Source organism: Cydia strobilella, chromosome 9 (genome assembly GCF_947568885.1).
Source record: "Cydia strobilella chromosome 9, ilCydStro3.1, whole genome shotgun sequence".
In the NCBI taxonomy this organism is placed as follows: domain Eukaryota; kingdom Metazoa; phylum Arthropoda; class Insecta; order Lepidoptera; family Tortricidae; genus Cydia; species Cydia strobilella.
Window position 1 is genome coordinate 11,732,161 of NC_086049.1, and position 13,244 is coordinate 11,745,404.

Sequence of the window (13,244 nt, forward strand, 5' to 3'; positions counted from 1 at the left end):
AAATGTATAAGGCGCGTAGCGCGCATACATACCTTTGAATAGTCTGGCAAAAAAGAGTAGAAATTAAAAAGTGGCAACACTCTAGTGACGTCCCTTTCAAATCAATCTAAGAAAAACAGGACGACACTACAGTGTTGCCACTTTTTAATTTGTAATCTTTTTTGCCAGACTGTAGGCGGTAGTATAATCACGCCATAAATAACAATAAGTTTCCGATTAAAGCTTCATTTATTTCACTACTGTGAATATTTTTCTCATTTATTACCTACCAGTGGTAAGGTGGTAACTAACTAGGTACTCGGAAAAATATCCCAGTATAGTTACCATCAATGAACTTTAGTAGTAACAGTTATCTAAGATAATAGAAGTATTAAAAAACCGGACAAGGGCGAGTCGGACTCGCCCACCCAGGGTTCCGTACTTTTTAGTATTTGTTGTTATAGCGGCAACAGAAATATATCATCTGTGAAAATTTCAACTGTCTAGCTATCACGGTTCATGAGATACAGCCTGGCGACGGAGAGGCAGACAGACGAACAGTGGAGTCTTAGTAATAGGGCCCCGTTTTTACCCTTTGGGTACGGAACCCTAAAAAAAATGTATCGGGATGTCAGTTGTTAAACGGAAAGTCACGTCACGTGACTATTTATCGTTTGGTGTTTTTTTTATCAACGATTGTAATCTTGTCTAAGCACCCTTATCAGATATACCCAATTGATCTCCTTGTTCGAGCAACTTAACCCACGCTCCAGTACTAAGTGTAATAGGGAATAATACGCGAAACTGCGTAGGGGCGGGCGCCACTACCACAATCTAAGGGTCTACCGCGAAACAAGAAAATCGAAATTTCGTTATCTAACATCTCTGTCACTCTTGCACATTCGAGCGATAAAGGGGCAGATTGCGAAATTTCGGATTCGCGTTTCCCGGTCGGTAGGTCCTCTGTAAACAAACCGCTTTGATGCATCAATGTTATATTTTATTATTTCTGAAAACTTGTCAAAACCCTGTTAAAGGTATAGTATGTATAAGTGACTCTATGGTTTACTAAAAAGGCTAGTCCTGCACTCTGGTGGTAGAACATTGCAGTAATATCCCCTATTGACGGATCAATATCTTAGATAAATCCTAGTTAAGATGATTGGTAATTGATACGGCGCCCTGACTAACAATCAAGCTCGTCTAGGTATTGCGATACAGGCATATTACGCAATAGATAATTTGAGCGATTGAACTAGGTACTATTGAATTAAATTCCCAATTAGGCAAATATATCGGTACAGAAATAGAAGAGAAATGTTTTCGAATAAAAGTTAATAAGGTTAATGTTCCCAATTAAAGCTTTTTAGATAAAATGCCCATAATCATAATCATAAATCATTTATTCGTAAAAACATAGGTACAAAAATTAGGTCTTATAAATAAACATGTTGTGGAACACTATGTTTTGCCTGTAGGCGTAGGCCCAATACCAGGTAGCATTTACACGTCATTATGACGTCGCTGACGTCACTTTGCTACCTGGGTGATACCTACCTATTGGTGTTACGTTCGGTTTTTAATCAAGGTAAGGAGGTACCTATATCCATTCACCAAATCTTCATGAATGACGTGAACGAATTATCAACCTGTAGGTTTTAGGTGTAGGTACAGTCGCCATCAGATATATCGGAGCGGCCGAGGTGCTCAAAAATATCTGAACACGCACTCTACGTCTTCATTCATTCATTAACAAAAAATAATACCTATGTAACATATAAATAGCCTTTACTTAGAGTAACTGTCTAACTTAAGTAACTGACGAAAGGGACACCGTTGTCGAATTTTAATTTAACCCATTCAGCACTAATAACGACACGTTGTCGTTTTGTCTCTACCAAGCATTTCCGCTACATACCGGGAAACCCATGTTATCGGCTACGACGTAGCGCTACGACCGTAGCTCAGCGGTGACTGTGTTACAATAAGAACTTAACTTGGATTGTTTGGCGGCGACTAGATTCAATGTTACTCTTAAGCCAATATTGTAATACCTAGTAGGTACTAAAGTAGTTATTTACTATATTATAGTTATTGCGCATCAACTATACCTTTGTTACCATAAAAAAAGTGTCTGATCGCGGCTATTAGCTATTAGGTAATTTAAAAAACCGGACAAGTGCGAGTCGGACCGAGCCGAGGGTTCCGTACAAATTACATTTTTAGTACCTATTAGTTGTTATAGCGGCAACAGAAATACATCTGTATGTTCGATGTTTACATGATATCGTATCGCATTTATTTGCAAACCATTATGTTGATTACTCGATTAGAGTCGATATCTTTAATGTAGGTATACAGTTTTATAAATAGCTATGTGCTTCTCAACGAGACAACGAGTGTGGTCATTATCATTTCTAGTTTCTGAGTGCGTAGACCAGTTGTTGTCCTTATCGTACAAAGTAAGTACAATAAAAATGATCTTCTTCATTTATACTAGTATTTCGCCCTAAACTCAGACCTCGCGATTCGTAAAAAAAACAAATAGTGTATGTAGTGTGTGTGCTACGCCTCACCCACACACAAGCATAGCCTTGATATTGTATATGCATTTACGTGTTATTTAAGCCGAAAGTCAACTAACCAATCTAAGAAAATAATCCTTTTTTTTTTAAATATAGTAAGTACCTACTTACGAAATCATTTTCCCATTCTTGTCTTTTTCTATTTTATTATGCCGTATCTATTACAAATTATATATTGTATCTTCTTGCTGTGTAACGTGTTTTTTTTTCTTATTTAACTGTGTTTACTGTCATGTTATTATATGTCTTTTTTCTTCTTGTCTGTTACCTTCCGTGATTCTTCTCACTTGATGGTCTCATCGGAAGATCAGCGTTAGAAGCCACCAGCAATATGCTGAGGTGAGGCCATTTCGTGGCACTTTAATCTTATGCTATGTTTTATTTTTATATTATGTAATGTTTGTTTGTGCTTACGAATAAATTTTTATTATATTCTATATTCTATTCTATTTATACATAAGTTTACTTATGTACTCACTACTTATGTACTTACAAGTGCATGTAATGGTCTATGAAGTTAATAATAAATAGCTATTTGTCTGAGTCTGGGGCGATTGAGGATTTCTACTCGAATCAGCGCCATCTAGCTTGTAATTCGATAATTAAATAATAAAAATATTAGTCATCATCCCTAGAAAAATCTTAATAGCGCGATTCAGAATTTTTACTACACAGAACAGTATCGTCTAGCGTGAAATTCGGTAACTAAACACAAAATATGAGCCTCTGGGTCATTTCATTATCCTATAAAGTAGAATTTTGAGAGCGCGATTCAGCGTTTTTACAACAAGGAACAGCGCCATCTAGCTTTTAGTTCGTATACCAAATGAAAACGTACGGGGTCATTAAACCTTCACATTATCGCAACAATAATGTTCTTGATAGTGCTACAGAATAAATAATAGTACTATGAAGTAGTATAGTAGTACGAAGTTTGACAGCGGTTCAGGGTCGAATCATGCTATCCCTTTCTAATATATGGCACTATCCCTTTCGGCTATTTAGGGTTGTCAAAATTCAAGACATTATCTTATCTGTGGTCGTGCACACAAAGGGACGTCAAGTTGTGCCAACCCTAGTAATTGCTCGGAGCAATGCTGAGCCGACCGGAGCCGAGTTTACCCGAAGTGAGGAGATTCGCAATTTCGCACCCCTGATAGTGCGCTGTATTTTATTCAATATAAAACTTGCAAGCGAGTTTATATGCGTTTAGATGAATCCCACAACAGTTGAGTTTGCCCAAAAATATCGATACCGAGCTAATTAAATTTGTTATTTCCTTATATTTTCCTAGGTTAGCATTCTTATAAAATTATTATTAACTGTTATTACATTCATTTATATTATAATACAAATTCAGTGCTTTATACTCATACCTTCTTCCAGTAACAAGAACCATGGTATGCCTGGAGCATCCCTGTGCTTCCTACAGCCAGGGTTCTGCAGGCACCGCGTTTGGGAACCTGATCACCCAACTCCTGGCTGCGCAGTGCCTGCTTACAGAGGATTGGCCGAAGGACCATTCAGACAGAGTTTCTGGTGTGTACCTGTGTACTATACCCGAATTACCTGTAAATTTAATAAATAATCGTCAACTAGAACATATTTCACGATAAAGGGGATAACGTCAGCGGGAGGCCGAAGGAGGGTAGTAAGGCTTAAACTTCATACCTTAAGACCGAACCGACCCACCTAACAAAAACTGCCAAATTCGGGATCCACCTCTTGGCTGTTTTAAAAAGATAGCATACAATATTATTTGTAACGCTCAGGTGCCCTAGTAGTTTCTGGGCCCACTCAATATTCGTTTCCCATGTTTTACCTAATACCTAAACCTTGTTAAGTACCTATAATCAGATTTTCGAAAAACATCTTCATCTTATCATTACTTATACTATTTATAGTAGGTACCTAGGTATTGCATTAAAAACTAATTAACCCAAGCTAATTTAATCTACGATTATACGATAAATGTTATTCTCAGTAACATAAATTTGCTTTTCAAATTTAAAGTCAATGCGAGTGCAGCTAAAAACGGGAACCGTCGTGGAAATTTTGTAGGTACGTTTCATAAGCTTTAACGTACTTACCCTACTGAGGCTTGCAAATTACAACTGAACTTTTTTGCGTATTCTTTTAAAATTGAATAATATTACAATAAAGTACTCGTTTTATATTAAAGATGGCACCAACTTCGACTTCATCATTGTGGGTTCGGGTACGGCGGGGTCGTTGCTTGCGAATCGTCTGACGCAAGTGAAGCACTGGACGGTTCTCCTCATTGAAGCAGGCGACGACCCACTTATAGAAAGCGTGGTAAGTAATATAATCAACTAATCAGTATATATATATATATATATAAAATATTTTTAAATGTTTCGTAATAAATGCATTAAATGTAGATATCTCATAAAACTAATCACAATTTCAGATTCCCAATTTTTGCGGTGCGACACATAGGGGTCCACAAGCATGGCAATACTATACAGAGGTAGACGAGACGACTAATAGGGGGTGCGTCGATGGCCGTTCGTTCTGGCCCCGCGGCAGACTCCTAGGTGGCACTGGCTCTATCAACGGTCTCCTGCATATGAGAGGAAGCCCTGGAGACTACGAACCTTGGAATTTCAACAACGACTGGGACTGGCCGACGATAAAAGAATATTTCAAAAAAAGCGAAAATATTATCGACCCATTTATATTAAATAACCCCGAATTAAGAGCAGATCACGGCACCAATGGAGAGTTCATTGTCGATCAGTTAAATTTCACCCATGCTGGTGTAGCTGAAATGTTAACACAGGGCTATCAAGAAATGGGTTTGAAATTTTTAGACGACTTGAATGGAGACAGTCAAATGGGAGTGGGGAAAATTAGAGGAAGCAACTACAAAGGTAAAAGAGTCAGCACTGCGACTGCTTTTCTAAACCCCATAAGAGAAAGAGACAATTTGTTTCTTCTGAAAAAAACTTTTGCATCCAAAATTATTATGCAGGATAAAACAGCTAAAGGAGTTAAAGTTACTCTAAGCAACGGGAGTAAAGCATCATTTTTTGCAAATAAGGAAGTTATACTAAGTGCTGGAGCTGTAAACACGCCAGTTATTCTGATGCTGTCAGGCATTGGACCTAAGGCACATTTGAAAGAATTAGGAATTGCACTTGTAGCAGACTTGCCAGTTGGAGAAAATCTTCAAGATCATGTCAGAATACCTGTACCTGTATCTATTGATACTGGAGCTAAGAAAAGGGATGATACGTTTTGGCTTAAAGCTGCAGCTCAATACCTGTTAGAGCAGACTGGCCCATATTCTACCAACTATGACCAACCGAACATCAATGCCTTCTTGTCGGTCCCCGGTAATAAACTTTTGCCTGATGTACAAATTGACCATAATTACTTCCTTCCGAATACCTCTTACGTATATACCATGTGTACAAACGCTTTGTCGTTTCAAAATGAGATTTGCAAACAGTTTTCCGAGTTCAATGCTGAGAAAGAGATGATTATTTTCCTTATATCCTTATGCAGACCTCATTCGAAAGGTAGAATAATGTTACGAAGTACAAACCCTGGTGACTTTCCTAAAATCTACTCGAAATATTTCAGCGATGAACGCGATATGCAGATTTATGTGTCAAATCTTAAAAGAGTACTGGAGATCCTAAGCACACCAATTTTCAGAAAATTCAACGCGGAGTTGCAAAGGATCTATTTTAAGGATTGTGATGAAACTGTATTTGAAAGCGATGAATATTGGGAGTGTATGGCTAGAACTTTAACATACAATGTATATCATCCAGTGGGAACTGCAAAGATGGGGAAATCTGGAGATCCCACTGCTGTGGTCGATAGTAAACTTAGAGTGCTGGGTTTGGAGGGAATTCGAGTGGTCGATGCGAGCGTCATGCCAACGATATCTAGTGTTAATACAAACGCTCCTACAATGATGATTGCTGAACGGGCTGCTGATTTCATTAAATATCAATATGCAACAACAGAAAAAACTGAGTTATAACTGCCATGGTGCGATTAGAGTAGAACAGACCTACACGGTGTATGAATGAGGTAAGTCAACAAAATCCGATTAGAGTCAGACCAAGACAAGACGTATTACTGCAATGTTCTGCCACCAGAGTGCAGCACTAGCCCCTTTAGTAAACCATTATACATACTGCGCCTTTAACAGTTTTTTGACAAGTTTTTAGAGATAATAAAATATTGACATTGATGCATCAAGGCGGTTTGTTTACAAACGACCTACCGGAAAACGCGAATCAGAAATTTCGCGATCTGCCTCTTTATAGCTCGAATATGCAAGAGTGACAGAGATGTTAGATAACGAAATTTCGATTTTCTTGTTTCGCGATAGACCCTCAGATTGTGGTAGTGGCGCCCCCTACGCAGAGTTTGGCGTTATATTCACTATTGTTTAATAAATTATTTTAAAAAGACGCAATTTGCCCAACTGGGGCAAAGGCATCTTACCGTTATAAAAAAAAGTCTATATATTTTAATTATAGCGCAACGAAAAAGTTACTTCACGAATTATCTTGATAAAGAATTGTAGAAACCACACAGCAAAAGAATATTTCAATACGCTTATTAAATATTTCATAATATGGGGTTAAAGGAGAGGAAAAAATATAAAAAAAAAACAGTAAGTAACGCGTTTACCCCGGTAGACATTATGTTGCACATGGAGTTGTTTTCATTCCACTGAAAAACAACTGAGAGAACCAGAGAGAACTTAAAAATCAAATCTAGGAATCAAAGAGGATAAAACCTAATGGCTAAGTTTTATATCCATTAATCAATATTTTGACAATGTCATCCTAATGTTTCAAAAGAAATGTTTATTTATTTCTTGCTTTTCCTTAATTATATGTCCAGAGAATCATTTTCTGTAACTATATTTTCTAAAGGAACTCTTCCTCTAGACAAAAATTCCGTTGCTCTGCAATTTTACTTTAAAATAATGAACGAAAATCATGCTCCATGTTGGGTAGGCACCAGTTTTAAAAGGTGTTGTTCTATTGAAAAAGATCAGGATTGCAATTCTATGTTTCTGTACGGAAACCACGTGCAAAAAATTATGCCAGGAGGCCAGGAAACTTTAGTATTCGTGTATCCCTCTGTTTTTCATCACGATAAGAGGGGTATTTGTTATATTAAAGTGACGTGTAAGTGTGGATATAAAATGAAAAGAAAAATATTAGAAATTCCTTTTGATACAAGAATTACAAAATTAAGCAGAAAATCGCGAGAGTTAAAAAGGTATATTGGACAAAAAATAATAAGAAATTGTGATTCTATTGATGAAGATGCTTTGGATGACTGTTCTCCGGTAGATTGTGGAGTGAAATATATGGACGAAAAACCATTTTATGATGAAAATGTGAACAAATGTGTCAGAGCAGCAACATGTATTGGAGATCTCAAAAATGATTTACCAACGTCAGCCTATCTACCGACAGTCAATTTATGTAGAGATTTAGAGCACCCGGTAGAAATTCAGGACATCTATGCCATCAACAATGGTATGAGTATAGTTACCGACATACCGAAAGTTGCTTCAGATTTAAAAGCAGAAATAGAGTCAAACTGTTCAACTCTGTCCCAAAAATTAGGTCTCCTTGAGGACATAGTACGGGGAAAAATGAATCCTAATCCGAAAGGAGTAAAAGTAGATTACAGCAACACATGCAAAATTACAATACTATCTATACTAGGTTATATTGTATGCTTATGTGCATTTATTGTGGCCTTCGTCTGCTGCATGCATGGCTTGAAATGGATGCTCATGAAATGGCAAAATGGCGAGTTTGAAGATGAATGGAGGAACATGAAGCAAACAATTCATAAAAACTGTTCAGGAAAGAAGCAGGATAAATGTGGACTTGGTCGGAGTACCCCTCGAGCTGTCCCTCGGACTACAAGCAGAGATAATGTCAGAGATGGGTTGCTCCGTGATGTTATCAATTCTAGTATACCATTGGAATTGAGGAGTAGCGTGATAGACGTGTGTGGCAGGATTAAAAGAGAAGTGAAATGGAAGAAGAGGTATCGAGTAGCACAGACGGGAACACCGTTCGAGTGCGACGGAGATGGAACTATATCAAGTGCGTCGTCGGCTGATTCGCTGAGAGCCAATACAAGTGCCACTAGTGAAGACCAAAAATTGTTGGAATAATCTGTGAATGTAAGTGAATAAATTTGTATCTGTATTTTTTTTTCTATTCATATGGACATATGTATTATGAGGATATATAATCTCTCCGGTAGAATGAGTAAATAAGTGTGTTTATTATAGTTACGATTGATTTTCATTCATTATTCAAAACACGGAACAGAATTGGTACCTACTATCTGATCAGCCTCGAAAGAAGTCGTAACAAAATTTGTAGCGCTTGGGTGGCCTGTACATGAAGGTACATGCATAATACAAAACCTGATTCAATAAGGTCAAGATCCTTCTAGGGCTACAATTTTAAATATGGCAATGTTAGATGTTGAGGATATCTCAAACGGTCTTTTAGTTTTATTTTTAAATATCTGACAAGTGACAGATGGTTTGCCGCGGTTTTGGACAATAATGACATTGACAGGGGATTAAGTTAAGACAGAGAGAAAAACGCAAGTTGTTGGATAAGAGATTTGTATTGCTTTAATTATAGAAAACTCAAAATAAATAATCTATTGTAAACTAATTTGGAGTTTTAGTGAGTGTCTTATAGCAATAATAATAAAAAAAATGCTAAACCAGAAATAAATAATTATGTTACAATACAACAATAGGAAAAAATGTTTCATCTCAGCAGCTCGAACAATGGTGATTTGATACCTCAAAACAGTAAGCAAAATTCGACTTCAGCACAGATTAATAAATAGTTACTACGTAACAGATACATCATTCCCATACTAAAGCGAAAATACCTACGCTATAATAGCCTACAAAATCTTAATAATAATACCTGCTGCTCAGGACGAGAAGAAATGTACCAAGTACGCGCACAAAGAGTCGACACTGCCTTGCTCGCCGTGCGAGTCACGTGCCAACGCGTCATCGTAAGAATGCGCTAGGGTTGTACTGTTAATTATGTTATTATTGTAATAAAACACACACATGGAATACTGTTCTCATCTATTAAAATATGGGCAGGGGCACCCCAATACCAGCTTCTCCCTCTGGACCGCATCCAGGGAAGAGCAACTCGAATTGTCGACTACCAGCGTATTTCGGAAAGGCTTGACTCCTTGGCGCTGCGTAGAGATGTGGCCTCGCTCTGCATTTTCTATCGCGTGTATAACGGGGAGTGCTCCGAGGAATTGTTCGGATTAATCCCTGCCGCTTCTTTTCGCCATCGCCCTACGCGACAACATTACCATCCTCACCACTTAGATGGTTGGCAGTCCTCAACTGTGCGTTTCTCTAGAAACTTCCTGCCTCGCACAGCTAAACTGTGGAATGAACTGTCGCCTGCGGTATTTCCGGACCGATATGACCTTCAAACCTTCAAGAAAAGAGCGTATACGCACTTACAACCCCTCTGGTGTTGCGGGTGTCCATGAGCGGCGGTAATCGCTTACCATCAGGTGATCCGTCTGCTCGTTTGCCTCCTATTTCATAAAAAAAACGAATGTTGCGAATCAACCATATTTTTTATTAGTCAATCAAATATAAAAACAACCTGACTCAAAAAACTCCTTAATTTACGATTTACCTACTTATGTTCAAAGAAATAAATGGTGACAAAATTCATAGATAGATTTAAAACACTACTCACCTTTCTTCGTCTCTCGGAAATGAAAAAAGATTTTTTGCACTTCGTACCTTAGGGCCTCTTGCACGATCTATTAGGATTAGCCACTAACTCGGAGTTAACCGTTAACACAGGGTTAAATTGTACTGGTAACTCCTGGTTTAACCGGTTAACCCCGAGTTAGTGGCTTACCCTTAGAGTCCTAACTTGCTACGCTCGAATTGTATTATAAATAAATTAGCTTGCTTGAGACTTAAGGCGGTTCCCTGAACCAGAAGGCGAAAAATCTTCTTATATGATCATGTTTTTCTAAGAGGCGTTGATATTCGTAGACGTGGAAAGAATATATGTAGTTCTTGACTATGTTATCTTTAACAACATAGCTTCCGATACACGAATTATAACACTTCGCTCGATACATTTAATTCCCAAAGTAACCTCTAACGCGGACTTTTAATCCAACTTTACTCGGTTGAATAGTAATTTCATAGCTTTCGAATTTTGATATTGTAAGGTAACGTTTTTAAAATAAATAAAAATCGACAAAATTCGATCAAAATTGACACTTGGCGCGCATGATCTTTCCCGTTCTTTCTTGCGAAATGTGACAGTGACAGCGGCAAACCGATGGAACGGCCTTAAATTAATTAGCAGTCACAGCAAAAACGAACTTAGCACTCTTGTTACACAAACAATGTTAAATAAACACAGACGGTAGCTATTGTTAAAAATTGGTAAACTAACGTCACTATATGTCTAACTATTTCAAGTTTCAATTTCTGCTCAAACAGCTTATCGTAACGTGTCGTAACACTCGTAACGTGCTTATTTATTGTGACATTCCATTCCTCTCTATATTAATTATCTTTGATACAAATGAATAATTGATTATAATAATGTCTGGAGGCAATAACTTTCTCGGCTCGGCTACATATCTCAGGGTTGCCAATATAAATGCAAATATTATCTTACAAATAATTTCATGGTTGGGAAATGAAAATATTTAGATAATTTAGAATGATTTTAACAAGAAGACTAGAGTAGGTATTAATATACATCATTCTAAAGTTAAATTACCAGCACCAGAAAGTTAAATTTAAAAACAGAAAATTTAACTTTCTGGTGTGCTCTTTCATACCCTACTCGAATTTAACCTACTGCCTATCTACCTACCAACTACTCTAGTCTTTTTGTTTAAAATTATGAATATATTCATCAATTCATGAATTGGTAGCTTAGCTGGTGATACACTGAATCCGTAGGGTTAATACTGCACGTACCTCCTGAATCCTGAATCACCTGTACGGCTACCACCAGTTTGACACTTAAATAAGTGACATATTCGCTAGCGTGTGCGTAACTTACTTTTTATGCATCTCGCTCGTACTCGCATATTAGTGCAAAGTATTAGAAAGTAAGTTACGCATACGTTAGCGTAAGGTACTGTAGAGGAAATTTCAACCAAAGATAGATATAACTCCGTAGTAGATGGATACAGTCTAAGGAAAAAACGTGCCTCGAAAATCACGAAAATACACGAATACATTTTGTCGTATTTTTATAAATCTTAATTTTTAGTTTTAAAGTGTGTCGATAAATGGCAGTGAATTTACAGTGGTTACAAAATTTAGTATGACAGTACCGCTCTATAATATTATATCCTCTTAGGTTCAACCCATACTGGCAACTAACACCGATAGTTCAGCCCTATCGGACAATTTATGAAATGGCATTGATTAATGACCGTTTCCACTCGCACGGCTTAATTGCTGCGTGTTGGCGACGGCGGCGACGGTAATGCCAGCTAGCTTTAAGCGTGCTGGGGCTAGGCTGCAGCGATGTAGTCCTAGTGTCGACATACAATACCCAGTAGATAACACGTTCCTGTCAGCTCTATTGACAATGACGTTTAAAGATGACATGTACGGGGATAGTGATGAGCTGATGAGCACTGGGATGCCTACCTTCACGGCTACCACGAGTTGGCATTTGACATTTACGTTAGCGTCTGTATCCCCTCATTCCCTTTCTATAGCACCAATCCATGAGTGCGAGCGAGATGCGCTATGATCAAGTTTACGATGTCGCTAACGTAACTTAGCAGTTATCAAAATTCAAAAAAATAAGGTACTTCGTGTTTTTGCGCAACTTATACAACTAGCCGAGCTTATTGACCCAACGGTCATACAACTAATTTAGTGTGTTTTTAGGACAGAATTTCGTAGGGTTCGCTATTAAAAACTTTTTTGTACAATTTACATGACAATAGAAAATTCTAATCGAAACTTAAGTCCCCGGCAAGCTCGGCCGAATTTCACCTTCCCATACAAACGGAGTTTCGTTCTTATAAAACTTCGGGGTGGATTGTAATGAAACTTTGCACATACAATGACATAAGGTATATCTAGGTCTGTAATTCGTTTATATTGCTCCGGTTTATAAAACAAACGAAATAGAGCAAAAACAAGTTTTGTATGAAAAACTTAAATTCGCTGTATTTTTTTTAACTATGGTATCTGAAGCTACATAAACTAATCTCAGACATAGATATACCTTATTCTATTGTAAGTACAAAGTTTCAGAGCAAACTAGCTACTCGTTTTAAAATGAGAGCGTAACTACGTTTGTATGGAGAACCGAGCTTGCCGAAATAATGTTGTTACGTGGCTTTTCGTAACATCCGTCTACCCGATAAATTATTACTTTTCGTTTGTTTTTTTAGGGTTTAATACCCAAAGGGTAAAAACGGGACCCTATTACTAAGACTTCTCTGTCCGTCTGTCTGTCACCAGGCTGTATCTCATGAACCGTGATAGCTAGACAGTTGAAATTTTCATAGATGATGTATCTCTGTTGCCGCTATAACAACAAATACTAAAAAGTACGGAACCCTCGGTGGGCGAGTCCGACTCGCACT

General features: G+C 37.6%; 2 protein-coding genes across 2 annotated transcripts; both read left to right on the top strand.

Moving 5' to 3' along the window:
* The first annotated feature begins 3,956 nt into the window (after nucleotides 1-3,956).
* On the top strand, nucleotides 3,957-6,738 carry LOC134744304 (ecdysone oxidase-like). The gene is made up of 3 exons (XM_063678078.1): nucleotides 3,957-4,103; nucleotides 4,747-4,880; nucleotides 4,996-6,738. The coding sequence occupies exons 1-3, from the start codon at nucleotides 3,962-3,964 to the stop codon at nucleotides 6,580-6,582; spliced, it is 1,863 nt and encodes a 620-aa protein (XP_063534148.1). The 5' UTR covers nucleotides 3,957-3,961; the 3' UTR covers nucleotides 6,583-6,738.
* A 399-nt stretch (nucleotides 6,739-7,137) lies between these two features.
* On the top strand, nucleotides 7,138-9,068 carry LOC134744305 (uncharacterized). The gene has a single exon (XM_063678079.1). The coding sequence runs from the start codon at nucleotides 7,417-7,419 to the stop codon at nucleotides 8,755-8,757; it is 1,341 nt and encodes a 446-aa protein (XP_063534149.1). The 5' UTR covers nucleotides 7,138-7,416; the 3' UTR covers nucleotides 8,758-9,068.
* Nucleotides 9,069-13,244: the final 4,176 nt, after the last annotated feature.

What these genes read in the sequence shown, in the direction of transcription:
- LOC134744304 (XM_063678078.1), top strand. Translation starts at nt 3,962, where the DNA reads ATGGTATGCCTGGAGCATCCCTGTGCTTCCTACAGCCAGGGTTCTGCA. An exon ending in CCATTCAGACAGAGTTTCTG is followed by an intron (nt 4,104 to 4,746) that starts GTGTGTACCTGT and finishes TTTATATTAAAG; the next exon opens with ATGGCACCAACTTCGACTTC. An exon ending in ACCCACTTATAGAAAGCGTG is followed by an intron (nt 4,881 to 4,995) that starts GTAAGTAATATA and finishes TCACAATTTCAG; the next exon opens with ATTCCCAATTTTTGCGGTGC.
- LOC134744305 (XM_063678079.1), top strand. Translation starts at nt 7,417, where the DNA reads ATGTTTATTTATTTCTTGCTTTTCCTTAATTATATGTCCAGAGAATCA.